Consider the following 20,764-nt stretch of genomic DNA (forward strand, 5'->3'; position numbering starts at 1 on the left):
TTGCAGAGGAACCGAGGTCAGTTCCCAGCACCCAAGTTGGGCAGCTTACAACCGCTTTTAACTTTAGCTCCAGGGGAGCTGATGTTTTCTGATCTCCGTAGTCACTGTACTCAGGTATACAAACAGACATACACACACACACACACACACACACACACACACACACACTTAAAAATAAAGATCTTGTTAAAAAGTATCTTTTCATTTTTTTTAAACTAAAAATGTTTACTCTGATTATAAACTCGTAAGTTACCCATTGTGAGAAAGCTTATATGTTGTAGACAAACCAAAAGAGGACATTTAACTTTCCTATAATTTTTTACCTAATAGAACCGGTTACTGTTGACACAATGGATATTTTCTGCCAGTTTTTTCTTTGCTAGCAAAATGCATATACTATTTCATATGTCTTTAAATAGTTGGGGTCATAGTCTGTAGTCTTACATCCCTTTTGAACTTACTGTATTTTTTTCCATGATGTTATTAAATCATTATGGAAAAATAATTATTCTTTGTAGGTATCATGGTTTTTTAAAAATACTCCACTCAAACCCCTGTAAAGGGACCAGCTGGAGAAAAACAATTAAATTGATTTGTTGAAGTATATTTTATAAAAATCTATAGTATTCCAAAAATACAATATTTTATTGATGATTACAATAAGATTTAAACACCTAGGAATAAACTTAAATGTGGAAAACTTATATGAGGAAAACTACAAAATTTTGCTCAGCAGAATGTAACTACTTAGATACAATGTTCCTGGATGGGCAGACTGATGTCTAAAATGTTACAAATGCCACTTATCTCTATGTCCTTATATTTATAAATCTAATTCAGTGTCACTCACTAAAAATGACTTATTTATTTTGGCTTTTAAAGACAGGCTCATGCTGTGTGATTCAGCCTGGCCTGGAACTTGCAAGCCTCTGGCCCGGTTTTCCCAGTCCTGGGACTATAGGCTGTGTCACCCTGCCTAACAACCAACAGATTTGTTTCTGCTGTTGACAGAATGGCTCTAAGAATAAGAATAAAATAAAAAATTTAGAAAGGTCAAAGATTTGTCCAGACAGTAAATGAAATAAAATACTAAATATTAGAACTAGACCATCAGGCAGTAGAAGTTTAGGAACAGTCATGCAAATGAGAATTTAGAATAAGTAAAGCTGGTATTTTAATTCAGGAAGGATCTTTCTATAGATAGTTTTAAGGAAACTGACCATTTAGGGAAGTTGGACTCATTAACTCTTTGACTTGTCAAAATAAATTATTGATAGTTTAAACATGTTCTTAAAATTAAGAACACCAGGCCTATTGAAATGGCTCAGCACTTGCCTACAAGATTGAGGACCCGATTAATACCCAGGATCCATAGAGTAGAAGGAAAAGAGAGAAATTGTCCTGTGACTCCCACAGGTGTCGTGGCACATGTCATCCATGTCGTCGTCGTGTCCCCACCCCCCAACCTCCATAAGTATAAAAAATTCTTAAAAAAAAAAAATTAAGAACATAAGCTTGAAAAGTTTTAAGAGTTCAAATCTTAAGAGCCATGAAAGTAGGACATAATTAAAAGCCAGGCAGGTTCATGTTGACATCTCCAGCAGAGTGGTGATGAGAAAGACAGACGTAGCCTTCTGTTCCTCCTCAGATTGCTTCTGAGCCAAGCTTGGTGGCACAGGCCCATAATCCCAGCTACTTTGGAGTTACGGCACTGAGATTGCAAGTTCAAGGGTAGTGTGGTCAACCGATTGAGATCCGGTCTCGAAAGTAAAGAGATGGTTGGAACTATAACTCAGCAGGAGAATGCTCACCTACCTTGTGCAGGGTCCTAGGCATAATCCCTGGTACTATGAAAAAAGGAAATAAACTTGTCAAGTGAAATGGAACAGGACTTAACATTGGACCTAGTTTTAGAAAGTAAATAGTGAAAAAACATGTTTTCACTCTTATAGCCTCTGCCAGTTTCTCATAACTTGGTTTCTAGAGAGAATAGTTGTTTTGTTTTGACTTTTAATTTAGTTATTTATTATAGTTTAGATTCTGCTGTTGTGTGGACATTTCTTACTTGTCCAATCCAGTGGCTCCTTTCCTTAGTACCCAAATTGATTTTTCTGTGGTTGAAATATTCTTCCATGAACATGTACTACTTAATGCCCACCAATAAAGAATTTGTTAAATTTTAAAAAATGTGATGTATAATTGAATACTCCACTGTAGTAAAAAAGAGTGTAAAATACATATTAGTGCTGGCTTTCCTTCCCTCCCATAAATGTAGGAAGCTGTTAACAGAACACAGAAAAGTAATTTAAGAATATTGATTGGCTTCTCTATGAAGCTCTGTGATAAGTGATGTGTATTCACAGACAAGATGTGTTGTCTGCCCTGTGCGAACTGCTAACCTAGTGGGACTTCTGTGAGACCATCATTCCCCAGCTCTGTTTCTTGCTATCTTGTCTTGGTCTCCTCTGAGATGCTCTTCCTTGGTGTGTCTCTTTATTATCTTTTTATTCTGTGCTTTCTCTGTGCAGCTCTTTTATTCTTGTTACTCATACTTTATTTATTGCAGGGATTCCTAAATCTGTATCTCTAGCCAAAATTTGTCTTCAGAGTTTGAAACCCATACACTTACGTATATAGATCCTCTGTGTACAGGGGATCCTGCTTGGATGTGCCATGGGATGTGAATATCAGTTTACATTTGTCTCCATCAGCCCATCATGCTTTCCCTCACTAATGCTCTTTGTAGAAATGAAATAATGATACTGGTCATCTGTGCCTGGCCCTGGGAACTTGAGTTCTTTTTTTTATACTTCTGTTCCCCAAACTGTAAACTCTTCTAGTAAGTACCAAAGACTTGTCCATCTACCTTCTATATATTTAGTCCCTCCCTGTGATCTTAGTTTCTTCCACAATCCCTGAAGAGGAGGGGAGTGTTAAAAAGTAAACTTCCCAGAAGATGTACTCCCTGTTTTTCCTGTTGCTTGGTAGGATGCCATTCCACTGCTGCTGTCTACAGCACTCCTGCAGGAGCCTGTGGCAGGACCCGAGGTCAGCACTGTGTCCTGGTCACCCTGTCTCATCTCGTTATGTACTTAAACACATTCTGACTTACTGGATGGATAACAAATGCACAGTGGTGGGCCCTTTGCTTCCCTTTAAGCATGAGGGCATTTGTTTGATCTAATTTAATGTTTATTTAGCCTTCCCCATGTCCACTTGGTCCTTATCCACTGTGGAAGGGCTTGTTCTTTGCTGGGTTTAACCCATTCTAATCCTGTTTCTGTTTTCTTAGTCCTCCATAGACCTGCTTCTTCTTTGTGTCTTTCCTTGGTCAGAGACACTGAGCTAACTGTTCCTGTCCAGTGTAGTAAGCTGCTTTATCAGCTCCCATCTGAGTCTAAGTATTGCTCCTCTTCTATGTTGGGGAAAAGTATGTTTCCACATAGTTTGCCTTGGTTACTTCTGTAAAGTATATATACCTACAGAATTTTAAAATGGAAATTTAAAGAGCTGTTCTAATACAGCAGTTTTCCTAATAATTTCTTCCTTTTCTTTTGGAGAGGCTTAATTTTAATTTACTCCTCACTATTTGTCCTGAGATTTATTTCCTTGTTTTGCAGATGGGGAGACTAAAGCCAGGGGCTTAGGTGTACAAGGTTATTTATTTTAGGGCCCAGTCTACTAGGTCACTTTTGTCTCCGTAGTTTTAAAAAAATATGACTGTTGCATATGTAAGTTCAGAATCCACGTGCAACACTTCCTTTAGGTTTTTTTTTATAGTCTTATGAATGCATTAATGTTCTCTTGTTTAAAGCTGCAAGTTTCTAGGATGTCAGCAACTAGACACTAGACAATGTCTGAACCTTCCTTCTGTGCCTTTTTGTTGGGGTTATTTTCTAGTTACCATGTAGTAAGGACACACTAAGCTGTAGTAACTTTTTAAGGTTTCCTCTACCAGCAGCTCTCAAATGTATAAAAGACTGTTAGTCCATCCCTAGGCTGCAGTGGAGCAGGAGCACATTTTCGTTTCCTTCTGGATTGATTAACAGTAGTTGTAGTGTTATTCAATGTCTTCTAAGGGCTCTTTAACATAATGCTTATTTACTGAAATGTGTTTTGTAGCTTCGTCAGCAATTGAAGTGGTTGATATGTGAACTCTGCAGATTATATAACCTTCCTAAGCACCTGGATGTTGAGATGCTAGATCAACCACTACCCACGGGTCAGGTAAAGTAAACATTCTCTAGTGTTGAGCTGAATCAATTGTCTTAATCACAGTTAACTAGGATAATTTAAAATTATTATACAACCTATTTGGAAGTTAGTTTTGTGTCCCTAGTAAATTGCTTTGCTTTAGTTACTAAAACAGCCTTTTCATTTCTTGGAGTTGCTTGTATTTTACTGTGATAGGTATAGGTAAGCACTTGCTCCCAACCCCACTATTTTGGTTTTTGTTAAAATTTCTGATTTCCATGTTTCTTCTTTGATTGTTTGCTTGTTTAGTCAGTTACCTTCCCTTGATACACCTTGTCCATAACTCTGTTTGTGCTTCTTAAGGCCTAATGCAAAGTTACCTCTTCCAAGCAATGGAAATTCCCACCAATGCAGCAGTCACTCATGACTTTGAGATTTATCTATTTAGCTACAACTACTGACTTTTTATTATAATAAATCAGGATTTAGCTCTTATACTAACCATTTAACCACCCAGTGCTTCTTAAACATTGTTTAGTTATGAGTAATGAGTTTATCATTAGGACTTTGTGGAGTCAGGGTTTCTGTCAGGGTATTTCCTCACTTATGCCATCTTTTAGTTCTCAGTGTGTTTTTAGAGTAATACTTCCTAGCTTCTAAAAGTTACATTCTCTTTCTGTGATCCTCTCTTTGGAGCCAGGGGCTCTTCTGCATTAGTCCTTAGGAGTCATTCTCTGGGTTGGCTGTATAGATCTTTCTTGTCTGCTCTCTCTCTTGGAGTGAATCTGTTGATTCCCAGATCTCATGCCATCTCTATTGGCTTCCCCTTTCTTGTTTGTCTGTATTACGTTGTCAGAGAAGAGCCAAAGCATGAAGGAATGGCATATTTCCTGAGTTATCTTTTGGAAAATCTGGTTCAGAGTTGGGGTTTCAGAACAAGCCCCCACTGGCCTTGAGTCTCAGTTCTGCATACTAGCTTAAGTTCTTGGGTTCTTGGACCATTCTCTTAATCACTGTGGTCATTGCTCGTTTTCACAAAGTAGTTGTGATAGGAGTTTGGCAGCACTGTGGGCTATTCTAAAAATTAGTGGTCAGTGAAGTACATGTGAATTGTTTGGGACATCCTTAATAAGTATTAACTGCTCTTATCTTCTCTTTTTACTCCATGTTTGATGGAATTCATACATCTAGGCAGGACATTTTGCCTCAGAATTTCAGGAGTATGCTGCTGCCTTCTAGCCAGTGGTGTGCTGAAGCTGATGCCATTGGAATCTTATTTGTGTATGCCTTGCTCTCTGGAAGTTTCAGGGAAGTTTTGCTTTCTTTGGTGTTGAAATACTACAAAGGTGTCCTTAGCTTTGGGTCTTTTTTTTTTTCCATTGTGCTGGGCATTCAGGATATTCCTTTCAAATTTGAGTCTTGAACTTTGTTATATATTTTGTGTGTTAATTTTGCTTTTCCATTTTGTTTATTTTGGAGTTTACTGATTGAGCTTTTAAATTTTTGTTTTCATTTTTTTGGAGACAAGGTCTCAAGTAGTTCAGACTAGCCTCAAAACACCATATGTAGCTGAGGCTGATGACTCTCTTGTCTCTATACTCTGAATGCTAGAATTACAGGCCTGTGTCACCTTGCCTGGATAACTTTAGATTTTAGATCTTAGTTTGAGTCTTTATATCTTTTGTATTATATTCTTTTTGTTAATTTTATTGTATTTTTATTTGTGTGGGCGTGTGTGTGTGTGTGTGTGTGTGTTGGTGTGTTGGTGTGTTGGTGTTGGTGTGCACGTTACAGGAATTGGTTCTCTCTTTCCATCATCTTGGGTCCCAGGGATCAAACCCATGTGGTTAGGCTTGGCATCGGGTGCCTTTATTCGCTGAGCCATTTCATTTTTTCTCCTAAAAATCTTGCTGTCCTTTCAACTTTTTGCTATTTTTACATGGACAATAATTTTTAAGGTTTTAAAAATTAAGCATTTTTTATGTGTATGAGTGTTTTGCCTACATGTATGTATGCACCACATGTGTGTAGTACCTAGAGACCAGAAGAATCTGTTGGATTCACTGGAACTGGAGTTACAGACGGTTGTGAGCTCCCATGTCAGTGCTGGGATCAAACCCTAGCCCTCTGCAAGAACAGCGAGTTCTCTTAACCATCGAGCCATCTCTTTAGCCGCTAAGTTTTGTTTTTATTATTTATCTCCGTTTACCCCATTTTCTCGAAATTTAATGGTTTGGAGCTGGATGTGGTGGCACATGTTTATAATCTCAGCACTCAGGAGGCTGAGGCAGATGAATGTGAGTTTGAGGCCAGCCTAACCTACAGATGAAGACCCTGTCTTAAAAAGCAAAAAAGGCTGGCCATGGTGGCAAATGCCTTTAATCCCAGCACTTTGGGAAGCAGAGACAGGCAAATCTCTTGAGTTGGAGGCCTGTCGGGGCTACATGATGAGACCTTGTCTCAGAAAATTAAAAACAAAACAAAACAACCACAAAAAACCTTAATCCCTTAAAATAGTAATTCTTGCTATTGGGTTGATTAGCTAAGCTTACTTGGGTAGTGTCTGCTGACTTCATTTGACGATTATTACTGTGCAGTCATGTGGTGGCACATTCATCAGAGTATGGCTGTAGACAGCTAGTGTGATCTTTATCCTGAGCTGCACTCAAATGTCCAACATGGCTTTTTTCTGTACACGGCAATGTCCTCTATGGACTCTTCATAAGACTTCTTTTTCTTCAGAGGTCATTTGGAACTCTCCAAGAACACAAGAGTGGAAGTTGTTGGACATTCTTAAGGCTTAAACCTGGAGCAGATCCAGTGGTCTGTGAGTTAAAGCAAGCCTCAGGCCAGCCCAGGTTCATTATGGGCTGGGACACCACAGACTTTAAATGCCGGGGGTGTGATTCTTCTCCAGTCTCTGAATGTGAACCTGAACTCAGCAGCTCCTGATTACCCCTCCTTCATAGCAGTCTGTATTGGTTGTCTAGATGTGATAGATTCATGAAGCTGTGTCTTTTGACACTTGGGTCCTCTCTAGCGTCTGTATTTTCTATTTACTGTGTATTTTCTCAGTTTAATCAAGTCTTGTTTTATACATTGTAAAGCCCGTCCTCCCATATTCTGTATTCTATGTTTGCTCATTCATATTTTAAATTTTTTTTACATACCTTTCTTCTTTGTACCAAATGAATGGTAGGACATTCCTTATAGCTAAGACTCGTCACCTTATAGCTTTAGGGGGAATTATGCTGATTTCCAGCCACTCTTCCCCCTACTTTTCTACTTTTTAGTACTGGGTAAATGATGGCTCCAGTCTCTCTGGAGATGTATGACAGATAAATCTTCCCAGGTTCTGGTTAAGGAAGTGGAGGTGAGGCATACAGTGTCCTTGAGTCTCGGTTCTTATCCTTCCTGCTGTCCCTGTTTGCAGTTGTCTAGTGGAGATGGTGTACCTGGTAGACCGTTCCCTTTGCTTTCTTTTTTTCTTTTTTTTCTTTTTTTTTGGTTTTTCGAGACAGGGTTTCTCTGTGTAGCTTTGCGCCTTTCCTGGGACTCACTTGGTAGCCCAGGCTGGCCTCGAACTCACAGAGATCCGCCTGGCTCTGCCTCCTGAGTGCTGGGATTAAAGGCGTGCGCCACCACCGCCCGGCTCCCTTTGCTTTCTTAAATGTTGTACCTATACACTGTTTATTCTTTTGTAATTTAGTGGAGCCTAAAGAAAGATGATGAGAAGAAGGTTTTATTTTTGTATCTGTTCAAGTTTTATTTTCTATAGTGTCTGTAGTTTTGTTTTTTTACCTGCAGTATATCCTAGACTTGAAATCTGTCTTGTTTCTCCTGAGTGTACATAGGAGGCTAATATAGACAGCTGAGATTATTTGTGAATTATGTAACAAAATGCCCTGATTTTGAATCATCTTTGCATTTTTCTAATAAACATTGCTAGGATAGCTATGGTAATGTTTTTCTATTTTTACTTAGACTCGGAGATAGTAGAATGGTTTTGTTTCTTTTTAGGCTCTTCTTTCATTTCTGGGTCAAGGTTCGACTTAGGAAGCTTTGCATCTTTGCCACAATATAGTTTAAATTTAGTACATTTCAAACAAAAGCAGTTCTGGTTCAGTGGACATTTGGAAATACCTGGAAGCATTTTGGGTTGTCATCACTAGCTGTAGCAGAGAGGTGGGATGCTGTTGGCATTTTATGATTTGATAGGATGCTTTTAAAGTACTATGGTGAGGATAGAACCCCACAACAGAGTAGGGGGTTGAATCTGTCAGTAATGCTGAAGTGGATAAACCTTATTTTTCAAGCTTGATCCATTTCTGAAATTGTTTTATCCTGATGATTAACCAGAGGCTTGTCTGTTTTAATACCTTAGACCCTTGGAAGAATCAATTCTTTTTAAAATGTCAAGTGTTTTCTTTTTCATCCCCCTGCTTCCACCCCCCATTTTATTAATCTCTACCTTCTACCTTCTGCTTTTGATGGATTGCTGTCATTAAAATTGCTTCTCTGTGGTATGTGTGTGTGCATGTTCTGTGTGGAGGCCAGATAACAACCGTGGGTGTTTCTCAGATGCCCATCCTTTTTATTTTTCTTAAAATTGTATTTTATGTATATGAGTCTTTTACCTGACTGTAAATGTTCTCTGTGTGCCTGGTGTTCTTGGAGGCCAGAAGAGGGCACCAGATTCCCTAGGACTGGAGTTACAGTGGGTTGTGAGCTACTAATGTGGGTGCTGGGAGTCTAATCCCAGTGTGTTGCTGATTCTCTTACTTGTTGAATGGCTGTCTTTCCAGACCTCACCCCCTTTTTTTGAGACAGTTTCTCAGTGGCCTGGAACTTACCCAGTGGGTGAGGCTGGCTGTCTAGCAAACCCCAGGGATCTGCTGGCCTGGAACTTACCCAGTGGGTGAGGCTGGCTGTCCAGCAAGCCCCAGGGATCTGCCGTGTCTGACTGGGACATGGGTCCTGAGGCTCTGCGCTCAGCCCTAACGCTTACATGGCAAATGCTTTAGTCGCTGAGCCGTCTCCTCAGCTCTTCAAATCAACTTCTTAACACACATGCAAAGCTGTACATTGTCCTTGAGTGCTGGTTGACAAGATTAACCTTTAGTGTGGTTTGAATGGCACCAGTTATCCACATGCCTAGTAAGACTATAGTATGAAATACAACCAATGTTGAAAATGAGAAAGCTTTAAGCTTGGCATAACGTTTGGTACAGTGAATCCCTGGGAGCGGTTCTTCAGTCACCACCCAGGAAGAGTCAGACCGTTGTTGACACAACAGAAGCCTTCAGCGCCCTCCTTTAGGCCTTCATAGCTAGCCATCTTCCCTTGGTTTCTCTGGCTTCTCATTCATATGTGCGTTCTGCGTATAGGTCAGTGTTGCCTGTTTTTGAGCTCCATGTTAAGAATCATGGTATGTATTGCATGTTTTCCTTTGCAGTTCCTTTTTCATTGCTGTGTTTATTCCCTTGTTCAGATAGATCAGAATATTTACCCATTTGTTTTTTGGGTGTTGATGGATGTTTAGGTTGTTTCTAGTCAGCCTCCTCCTAGGAAGAATGCTACTGGGGATTATCCTGTTTGTATCTCTGGATATTCCTATGCAGTCATTCCTCTGGGGACATACTTAGGGGTCACTTTGCTAGGACATGAATGTCTTTTTTTTTTTTTTAACCCAAATGTTATCTAGACAGAACTATTAAGTATTTTCAGGTGACTTCGGGGCTACTTTTGTTTTTGTTTGTCAGTGCATGTGACCTCTGACCTGCGTTATCAACAGTTCCGTAGACTGTACATTGGTATAGTTGCTGGTGTTGCTCCTCCCAGGCAGATCCCTAAATAACACGTATTCTAGTCTTGTTTTTCCTGCAAAGATTTGGTTTATGGAGATGTGTATGGTGCGCATGGGAGTGTTGTATACTTGGTGTCGGGGTTTTTAGCATGTAAAGTGTGTTGGTGTGGGGAATCCACTGGTGTACACAGATGCGCACCCATACACACAGCTCTGTTGGCATAGAGCTAGTTACAGAGTTCTAGGTTCTTTATTGGGTATTTTCCCAGTTGTTTACATTTTTTTTTTTTTAACCTCTGGTATTTATTGTTACAGATGAAACTTAGTGACCGTGTGCTTGCTCTGTGTGTTTAATCTGTCCTGTCTTGAGTGTTGGTTTGGTTTCCTCTAACTGTGTACTCCGCTGGCTTCTCAGTGTTATTTGGGTATCCAGAGTATCCACTTAATATTCTAAACTCTCTCAGATCCTGCCATCATTCGTCTCTTTTCCTTTTATTCTCTGGACGAATATTAGACCTTTGGAGTCTTGTCTTCCACATTCTCAAATGCTTTATTTCTAACTCCCCAGGCTTCCATTCCTCTCCTTTCTTCATATTCTTGTCTGTTTGGTCGTCTTCACTATAAATGCTTTGTTCAGAGGAGACAGTTGAGTTCTATGGGTTTTTTTTTTTCTTCAAATGTTTTTTATTTCCCAGAACTGTCTTGTCCTTTTTTCCCCTAGTAACTTGTTCTTGTTTTGTTCCCAACAGTGCTAATGATTCCACTTAGATTTTAGCTCTTGCCTCAGATCGCTTATCTGGCTTTTCTGTGTGGCACCATTCAGGATCAGTTTTCTACTTGTAGTACTTGGTAATTTGCTCACTTATAGGAAAGGTATGGCATCAGTCAGGACCAGCTGTTAATAGAGGTGTCCATAAGATAGTTCCTTTTCTCTGTGGTCCTGACAGGTGGGGTTTCCAACTCCCAAGTCTATTAGGAAATTCTGCTCTTGTGTTGAGTTACAATAAAAAGATTCCTTCTTTTCTCTTTGGTTCTAACACCCGTAGTAGTTGAGAGGTTGTCAGAGTAGACAGGGTTCCTGTAGAATAGAGTGATCCTTAAATTAATTGGCACACCTTAACGCAGTCTGGCCTGTTAGTCTCCTGTGGCGTTCTCAGGCAGGAGGGCTAAAACTTTGTTAGCAACAGTAGAATCCATCTGCTTTATGTCTGCTGCTGCCTTGTAGTTGTGGGTCTGTGTATTATTTTTCTAGTGTAGCAGTGTCGTTTTTAATCAAAGTCCGTCACCTCCCCTAAACCCTGCTTTGTTTTTGTTTTGAGACAGGGTTTTTATTCAGTGCACAGGCTGTCCTAGAACTCACTGTGTAGCTGACCTTGAACTCACATCAGTCCTCCTCAGTACTGGGATTACAGGCTTGAGCAGCTACCATGCTTGCTTTCAGTGGGCTTTTGGAAAGAACCCTGCCTACATGTTTAAATGAAGGCCTTAAGATTTCATGAGCCTAATTGGCTTTGTGTTTTTGTCAAATTACTAATCCTTTGGGGAAGAGTGTTTCAGCTTTCCCATTTATAAAATGTTAGGCAGGGGCTAGTTTGATGGTCACTTGTAGTATATCTTTTTCAGGGCTGACCATGTGGTTAATCAATTGTGCTCTTCCGTGGGGAGGATTATTTCTCCTACTCTTCTATAGTTCTTTGTCAAGGCCCCATGAGAGTTCCCCCTTCTGTGGTAGCATTTCTATTGGTGTCATTCTTGTTCCGGTCTTACTTAGGTAGCTGCATGGATGTAGCTTCTGTGGTATTTCTAGGAGACCAAAATCTATCTCACAGCAAACTTCCTTTTCCTTCTCCTGGCTCTTACAATCCTACTGACCCTACTTTGCTATGACCCTGGTCCTTGGATGCAGGAGTTGTGTTATAGATGTGTCAGTTGGTGCTGGACACTAACAGCTCTCTTGTTTGTTCTTTGCATTTTGATTGGTTGTGGCTTTCTGTAATGGTCTCTAACTCTTGCATTAAGTGCATTTGAAGACAGATTCTCTGGGGTAGGTTCTGAAGTTAGCATTTCAAAAATGGTTTTCACCCTCAGTACACTCAGACTTGTATCTGGGACCTTGGGACTGTTTGGGTAGCTATGTTCTTTTTGTTTTTGAGAAGATACCAAAAATAATCTGGTTTGGAAATGAAGGAAAGGGTGAACCACAGTAATTTTGGGAGCTGTTTGCTTTTCTCATTTAGTTCCAAGGAAAGGAATAATAAATGTTTAAAGAGATTGGGATTTAAAACAAGCCTAAGCTTATGCTGTCTGTACCTGCACAGGATCTTTGCAGCTCACTGATTGTGAAGAGTTAGTGCTCTGTGATAATGAATTTTCTTTCCATAAAACTTGTGCTCTCAGAGCATCTAAGAACAGATGCCTTGAGGCTGCTGAGATCCTGGTAGGTCTGATTTGATCTCTGAGTTGATAGTCTAGATATTCTGGGTCTCAAACTAAGCCCATCTTTATGAATGTAGATGCATTTCCATATTGAGAGCTGGCAAACTTTGCTCTGGTAGAAAACTTCATGTACTACTGTGTATTAAGACCCTTTCTAAAATCCCATCTGACTCCTGTGTGAGTGAATGTGAACTGTACCTTATGAGGAGTATTCTGTAGTAGGTAGACGGTGCTTCTGTCACTTTCAGCCATATCAAGTGCATTTCCTGATGACATACCTGACTGTTTAAAGTGTAAAGCCAGTGAATTTATTGAAAGATTAAGCTTTTCCAGGTTAAAGAGGTAGAAGATAAAAGAAAGAATAATTTGGAGCATTTATTATATGCAGAAGCCTTTGATCGCATACACATAGCTATATAAGTAAACATTTAAAAAAATTAGGTTATGCTTTAGTTTTTGAAGTTCCTTTATATTTGATTGCCTTTGTTTATTCTTAAGGCATCTGCTACATTGGATTGACTTAAAATTAAATCCTTTAATTTTAGTAAGTCCTGCTCATGGGACCGCAGTGACAGTGGTTAATAGTGGCCAGCTTTCTAATGTGTTCTGTGTGTCTGTGTTCTGTGTAGCTTTGGCACATTCTTTCTCTGTTTCAGAATGGGACAACTGAAGAGGTAACTTCAGAAGAGGAAGAAGAGGAAGAGATGGCTGAAGTAGGTATTTATGTAAGAATAATATTCTAAAATTTTCTCAGTTTAATTTTTATTATTTTTGGTGTGCGTGTACACTGTGTGTGTGTGTGTGTGTGTGTGTGTGTGTGTGTGTGTGTGTGTGTGTTGGGGGGTGTTTGTGCTATGGCATGCACTTAGAGGTAGGTCAGAGAGCAACATTTCGAAGTCCATTCTCTTTCCACCATGTGAGTTTAAGGATTGAACTCACATCATCAGACTTGGGGGCAGTTGCCTTTACTGGCTGAGCAGTACATCTCACTGGCTCACATCTCATGAATATATTCATATTTGACACATTTTAGTAATTCTTTAATCTTCTTTTTGAAGTAATGTTAATATTGAATAACATTTGTATTTCAGATGGAATTTCTGAACCCTGGCTTTGCATCTAGTTGATGATATGTCTTCAAACAAATTATTTTATCTGAGGGCAGTAAAATCTGTTTATTTGCTGGGCAGTAGTGGCGCACGCTTTTAATCCCAGCACTCGGGAGGCAGAGCCAGGCAGATCTCTGTGAGTTCGAGGCCAGCCTGGTCTACAGAGTGAGTTCCAGGACAGGCACCAAAACTACACAGAGAAACCCTGTCTCCAAAAACAAAACAAAACAAAAAATCTGTTTACTTTTGATAATAATATTTAGCTTTAGCTTATAATTTGGTTATTTTTAGGAAGAACTACTAAGTTTAACATTTGTGTTTACAGCTGGGAAGATGCCTCAGTCAGTAAAGTGCTGTGCAAGTGTGAGGACCTGAGTTCAGATCTCTAGCACTAGTGTGTAAAATAAAAAGAAGCTGTGTGATGCGGCTTGCATCTGTAACTCCAGCTCTGGGGAGGTGGAGACAGGAGGATCCCTGTGGCTCTTTTAGCTGGCCAATCAGCTAGACCCAGGCTCAGTGATACTTTGTCTGAAAAAAATAAGGTAGAGAGTGACTGAGGAAGACTTAAGATTTGTATAAATGGATTTTTCTCTTTGGGCCACCAGCTCACAAAAGATGACACGGAGACTTAATTAATTTTGAAATCTTGGTCTTAGCTTAGGCTTGTCTCACTAGCTCTGGTAACTTAAACTAATCCATATTTTTAAATCTATAGTCTTCCATGCGCTTACTACCTCAACTCTATAATGGCCGTTTAGCTCTTTATTAAACCAGTCACAGTGATACATCTTCACACAGTTTAAAGGAATATTCCACAACATGTGTGGCCTCCATACACACATGAACACACTGTACACACACACACACACACACACACACACACACACACACACACACACAGAGTTTTATATTTGAATGAAAGGAAAATTTGAGGACATCACGGGGACTGCTTGCTAGAAGCAGTGACATAGTCTCTTACTGAAAATGAGGTGCTTTCTTTTAGTTTGTTCTGTGCTGCTGGAATTAGAATACTCAGGACTGGGTTATTTATGTTTGTACAGTTCTGAAAGCTAGGGAGTTTAGAATCAGGGTGCTAGCTAGCATGTAGTGTCTGGGGAGGACTTCCATGCAGTGTCTTCAAAGGGTGGAAAGCAGAAGTGCAGGAGGACACCCTAGCAGACCGTCTCTTAAGCTTCCTTTGTAGAGGGTTTGATTCCATTGTCGAGGAAGAAGAAGGAGGGCTCATGCCTAGTCATCTGTTACAGGTCATATTTCTTTCCATCATTTGTTAGTTTTTCAAGACAGGCTTTCTCTCTGTAGCCCCAGCTGTCTGGAACTAGCTCCGTAGACCAGGCTAGCCTCAAACTCAGAGATCCACCTGCCTCTGCCTCCTGAATGCTGGGATTAAAGGCATATGCCACCACCTCCTGGCTCTTTAATCTTTTCAGTTTTATATTTTATTGTGTTCTTGATTGAAATAGAATTACATCACTTTCCTTCCTCCAACTCCTCCCAGTTACTTTCCCTTGAACCCCTTCCATGTCCCCCCCACTCCGAAATTGATAGCTTCTTTTTCTTTATTATTCGTATGTGTATATATGAATATATGTATTTGTCTGTACAAATATATACATATTTGCTGAGTATGTATATCACAAATATATGTGTGTGTGTCTGTGTGCGTGTGTGTTGTTTGTGTATATTTGGTTTCAAGGCCAACCATTCTGCATTGGACAACCAATGAGGGGCTCACCCCTGGGAGAGGCTAATTTTCCCTCTCCCAGCAGTCAGTAATTGCTTGTAGTTCTTTGTCTAGGGGTGGGAACTCCGGAAATTTTTTTCCCTTCTATATTACATGTCCATTGATATGTCATTGCTCTGGTCCTGTTTATTCGTCTGTTTTTAGGAGAGACTGTTCACAGTGGACTTCCTGTTACTTTGGCTCTTAAAGTCTTTCTACTCCTTTTTCTGTGATGTTTGCTGAGCCCAAGATGCAGGAGCTGTGTTGTAGTGTTTCCACTGGGGCTGGGCTTCCCCAGGTGCCTTGTTCTTTGCATTGTGTCCAGTCATGGTTTTCTTTGATGGTCTCCGATGGTGTAAAGAAAGACTGTTTTCATGAGGGGTCATAGCTACAAGTGTGGGTAAGAGGAAAAGATGATTTAGAAATACTGATTTAGTAAAGTTGCTGTAGTTGATTCTTTTTCTAAAGTCCATGACTTCACTGGTTCCAGGAAAACTGTCTAGGTTCCCAGTACCGGGCACGATTTCCTTTCAGTTGAGTGGGCCTTTAATCCAGATAGACAGCTGTTGGTTGCAAACAGCATGTGAGTGCCAGTTACTACACCTTTATGCATATCTTGCCTTGATAGAAATTGTGCTGCGTAGGTCTTGCACCTGGGAGGATTGCTTTAATTGCTCCATTCCTTGGCAGCTTGCATAGGATTTACTGGAACCGTGGAGGGTAGACAGGACAGAGGCTCCAGGTGAGGTCCAGGACAGGACAGAGGCTCCAGGTAAGACCCAGCTCAGATCTTCCGAGTCCTCTGTCTTAAGTGTGTGGTGGTGTCATCAGCAATACGGAAGGCCCCTTTTGAATACCATCCTATCACCATACCTGACTTTCGGAGGGGACGTATTCAAATAACAAATTTTGGAGCAACTTTCCAAGGCATTAAGTAATTGTCAGTCACTAGTAGATTTTTAGGCTTTGAAGCTTTGAATTTAATTTCAAGTTTTGAAATGAAGATACAATCCTCCATTGAACAGATAAAATGTACATGAATTTCATCATCTTTAGCTCAAAAAAATTGTTTTTTGTTTTGGATCTTATTATAATTTATTCAGACTTTATTTGGAAAAAAAACATGTATTTAAAATGTTTTGAGAATATGTCAGAGCTAAAGAAGTAGTAGTCACTTTCTTATATCTGGCAGTAGAATAACCCTGTAAATTATTTAGACGGACTGTGGTGGATAGATTGTTAGCTTTACTGCTTCCATGCAGTTTAACGTAGGTGGAACAAATTACATGAGAACATTAAACTTCCCCTCTGTGCCAGTATGCAGGGAATAGACTTTGCACTCAGAATTTTCAGCTTTTCTTCTTCTTCTCATAAGATTGACAGGGGCTGGGTGGTGGTGCACACCTTTAATCCCAGCACTTGGGAGGCAGAGGCAGGCAGATCTCTGAGTTTCAGGACAGCCAGGGCTGTTACACAGAGAAACCCTTTCTTGGAAAACAAGCAAAGATTTACTGGAGACAGTGATGTTTAGGGAAGTGACTTAGGAGATGTCAGATTAAGACAAGGAAAAAGAATGACATTTCTGTCTTATTCGTATGGGTAATGTTGGGTGTGGCGTGATTCTGGACACTGGATGCTACCTTTAAGGGAGAGGAGAGGTGGATTCGTGGCGTCCACAACTGGATAGCATGGGCAGAGAGTTAGAGACAGACATTTTTGATTCATAAGGTTGTTGATCAGGGTATTATAAGCAGAGAATAGTGTGCTGTGAATATGTTTTAGAAAGATGAGGTATATTTAGGATTTGCTGATTAAAATTCAAGTAAAGTGTGAGGTTGGAGGAGGAGACGATATAGACTAAGGAGGCATTCATTGAAATTTTGAAGAAAACAAGTATATGATGGGAGAGAAGCTTCAGGATATAAAGCCCTGTGCGGAATCTGATCAAGAATAGAATGTAATGGGCCGAAGGAGACCCATTCAGTTTGTTTTGGATTGAAGGTGGTCATTAACTTAAAATCCAGTTTGCATGAAAAATGGAGGTAGTGAATAAAAACTCCTGCTGAGATCATGGTAATTGAAGCTTAGAGTAGTGAGATACTTGAAAAAGTTAGGATCAGAAAGCTTGGGCAAAGAGTGTTGTGTATGTAAGAGCAGATGATGTGGGGAAAGAGCAGAATGGGCTGGGAGAGATGTTGGTCTATGGATATTTTTCAGGTTCTTTTTTTTAAAACTTCACTTAATTATAGAATTCCATAGCAGCTTACCACAGAAAACTTGAAACACTAAATGTAGATCTCAGAGCCTTTCCAGCATTTTCTGTTTCAGTTCTTATTTTGATGCATGGAAATTCTGTATATTCCATGTTTTTTTTTACTTCAGGGTGTTTATTGATAGAAAAAAAATTATGTATGTGTCTGCAGCTTGGTTGGTAAAGTACTTGTCTAGCATGCACCAGGTCCTGGCCTTGGTCCCCAAGCACCATATAAAACAGTGTGTGGTGAAAAGGGCCAAGGAAAAAACACCCTGCCCCTGACTAGACCCAAGACCTGGGCCAAGGAAAAACTCCCTGACCCTGGCTTGATCCTTGGGCTAGGGCTTGAAATCCCACCAATCCCTGCACTTGCCCTAGAATCAGGCCACAAAACCCCACCAATCCCAGGCCACCCTGGAAAGCTCCCCCTCCCTCCTAAGAAACCCTGTATAAGCTCTCTGCCCTGTTCAGTTTGCTGCTGCTTCTCACCCTAGAGGCAGCCACCCTTCTAGATTTTTCCTTCCCAATAAATCTCTTGAGTGAGGTTTTTTGTGTGGTGTAACACTTTTGTAAGACACACCATCAACACCATAAAACCCATACGGTCCACAACACCATATGGTCCCCAAGCGCCATATAAAACAACATGGTACACTTGCCTGTAATCTTAGCATCAGGAGGTGTAGAGAGGTAGGAGTATCAGAAGATCTGGGCCATCTTTGGCTACATAGGGAGTTTGATTGAGCAAGCCTGGGCTACATAAGACTGTGGAGAATTAGGTTTTTAGTATTTTAATGACCCCATAATGGATGATCTATTGAATTAACTGTTTTGCTTTGTGTGTGTGTGTATTTTGTTTTTGTAATTAATTGTTAGAATAAAATAGATATAGTTAAGCCTAAATTAGTGATCACATTTCTTAGAATAAAATTCTAAAAGTCAGGTTTCTAGAGCAAAGTATAAATAGCTAAGTTCTTAACACCTGTCACTAAATTGTTTGAAAAGTTCTTCATAATAGGAGATTGTTAAAGATGGCATATTTGGCAGTAGTTATGACTTTATGAAACTATGGACTCTGCTGTACTCAGTCCAGCTTTTACACAGAACAGAAGACATTAAAAGAGAGAAAAGCTTCTGAATGGAGTGGGTCCTCTCCTCATAGAATGGATGTGTCCTTCCTTTCTTGTACTCTTTTTATTCCATTCAAAAATTATTTTTCTTCTAGTTTCTTAACTAGAGAAACCTGAATGAGTCTATTTTTTTGTTTTCTTTGTAGGATATAGAAGACTTGGATCACTATGAGATGAAGGAAGAAGAGCCTATTAATGGGAAAAAGTCAGAGGACGAAGGAATTGAAAAAGAAAATTTGGCAATATTGGAGAAAATTAGGAAGACTCAAAGACAAGACCATTTAAATGTAAGTGTGACTGAGTATCTAGAACATGGACTCTGGTTAAATAATTATAGATAATAATTGGGTAATTCGTTAATATGCCAATCTCAGCTGCCCTCTGTTTCCATCCTGTCTTAGTGGTGGACTCAGCCATTTGTTTTGTTGACCTAGGCTGCTGCTTCTGCTTGGTGACAGCTACTTTCTACCTTGTTCATCTCTTCTTCACATCTTGGAAGCATATGCTGCTGTCTCTGTATAACAATCCTCTGATGGTTAGTTTTAATTGTCAACTTGACATAACTTAGAATTAACATGGGAAGAGAGTCTGGATGAGGGGTCATTGACTTTGGATTGGCCTGTGGGCGTGTCTGTCAAGGAACTGTCTTATTAAGTTAACTGATGTGGAAAGACTCAGCCCATTGTGGGTGACACCATTCCCTAGGTGGGGAGTCTTGAACTCTGTAGAGAAGACAAAACCCAACCACAATCAAGCAAGCAAGTGGGTGAGCATGTACACATTTATTTCTCTCTGCTCTTGACTGTGTGTGTTATGACTGTTTGAATTTCCTTGACTTATCCAAAGTGATGGATTATGACATAGAATTGTAGGCTGAAATAAACCCCATTCTTTCCCTAAGTTAGTTTTTGTCAGGATTTTTTTTTTTTTTCCTGAGACAGGGTTTCTCCGTGTAGTTTTGGTGCGTGTCCTGGATCTCGCTCTATAGACTAGGCTGGTCTCGAACTGACAGAGATCCACCTGGCTCTGCCTCCTGAGTGCTGGGATTAAAGGCGTGTGCCACCATCGCCTGGCTTGTCAGGGTATTTTTATCACAGCCACAGAAACGAACCTAGAAGAACACATCTTCGTCCTGTTGTTGCTGCTTTACTTACTCCCCTGCTGTGGTCTCCTACAGAATATTACTGAGACTCTGTCTCTCCACAAATCTGACCTCTGTCTTTGTGCCTAACCAACCCAGAAGTAATTTTTCTCTTTGGATTTACTTAACCTCACCCCTCACTCCCTCTAGAGAGTCTCATCTCATTCTGTAGCCTTGACTAGCCTGGAACTCTATATAGACCAGGCTGGCCTTCAGTTCAGAGATCTGCCTGTTTCTACCTCCTGAGTGCTAGGATTAAAGGCACAACCATGCCAGCTGATTTATCATGGCTTTTATGAGAAGCATCCTAGCAGTATGAGATTCATTGTTTGGTGACAGACATGTTTGTGTTCAGCTTTAAAATGTAGGCAGACAGTGGATGACTTGTGAAAAATGAAAAGTGTGTGTGTGTGTTGCCCAGACAAGGGAAGCGTGTAATGGTATTCTGGTTATCTGACACCTACTGCCTTGAATTAGAGAAGCTTATTAACTCCATGAAGTCAGGGCTGGCTGCTTTGTCTTGGGCAAACACAGTGAATGACTTGTTATGCAAGTTAATATCAAGAATTCTAACAAGTAAATTCTTATCTTTCCTTTAATCATATTTAATATGCTAATTTAATTGGCAAGTCTTTTTTGCAGAGAACTTTAACTTTAAGTCCACATCTTTATTATTAAAGTAAGCTTGTAGCATCTGAACTAATACTTTACTTACTATATCTTATGATGGACTCCAGTTTAGTTTGTATGCTTTATAGTTAGAACAGCTACAAATTATTGGATACTCTGACATGATAAATATAAGACTTAAATGCTTTATACATTACCTTCCCATTAAATCTTCATAGAATCTTCATAGCCGTTGTAGGAACTAGGCACTCTTCATATTTTATAGATGGAAATACTAGGGTTTAAAACCAGTTCAAGGGCTGGGAGATGGCTCAAAGGTTAAA

General features: G+C 39.9%; 1 protein-coding gene across 3 annotated transcripts in view; it reads left to right on the plus strand.

Moving 5' to 3' along the window:
• The window catches only part of Ube2q2 (ubiquitin conjugating enzyme E2 Q2), a 57,721-nt gene that overhangs the window by 14,870 nt on the left and 22,087 nt on the right, over nucleotides 1–20,764 (plus strand). For 2 of the 3 annotated variants that reach the window (XR_009380244.1, XM_059267915.1), the window contains exons 3-5: nucleotides 4,123–4,227; nucleotides 13,093–13,149; nucleotides 18,817–18,957. Coding sequence is in view for 2 of the 3 variants with exons in the window: in XM_059267915.1 (XP_059123898.1) it covers nucleotides 4,123–4,227; nucleotides 13,093–13,149; nucleotides 18,817–18,957 (303 nt within the window). In the remaining variant the exon portion in view is untranslated. The remainder of the gene's footprint in view (nucleotides 1–4,122; nucleotides 4,228–13,092; nucleotides 13,150–18,816; nucleotides 18,958–20,764) is intronic. The other variant, XM_059267916.1, reaches the window with a different exon arrangement.

This window comes from Peromyscus eremicus, chromosome 7, assembly GCF_949786415.1.
Source record: "Peromyscus eremicus chromosome 7, PerEre_H2_v1, whole genome shotgun sequence".
NCBI classification, from domain to species: domain Eukaryota; kingdom Metazoa; phylum Chordata; class Mammalia; order Rodentia; family Cricetidae; genus Peromyscus; species Peromyscus eremicus.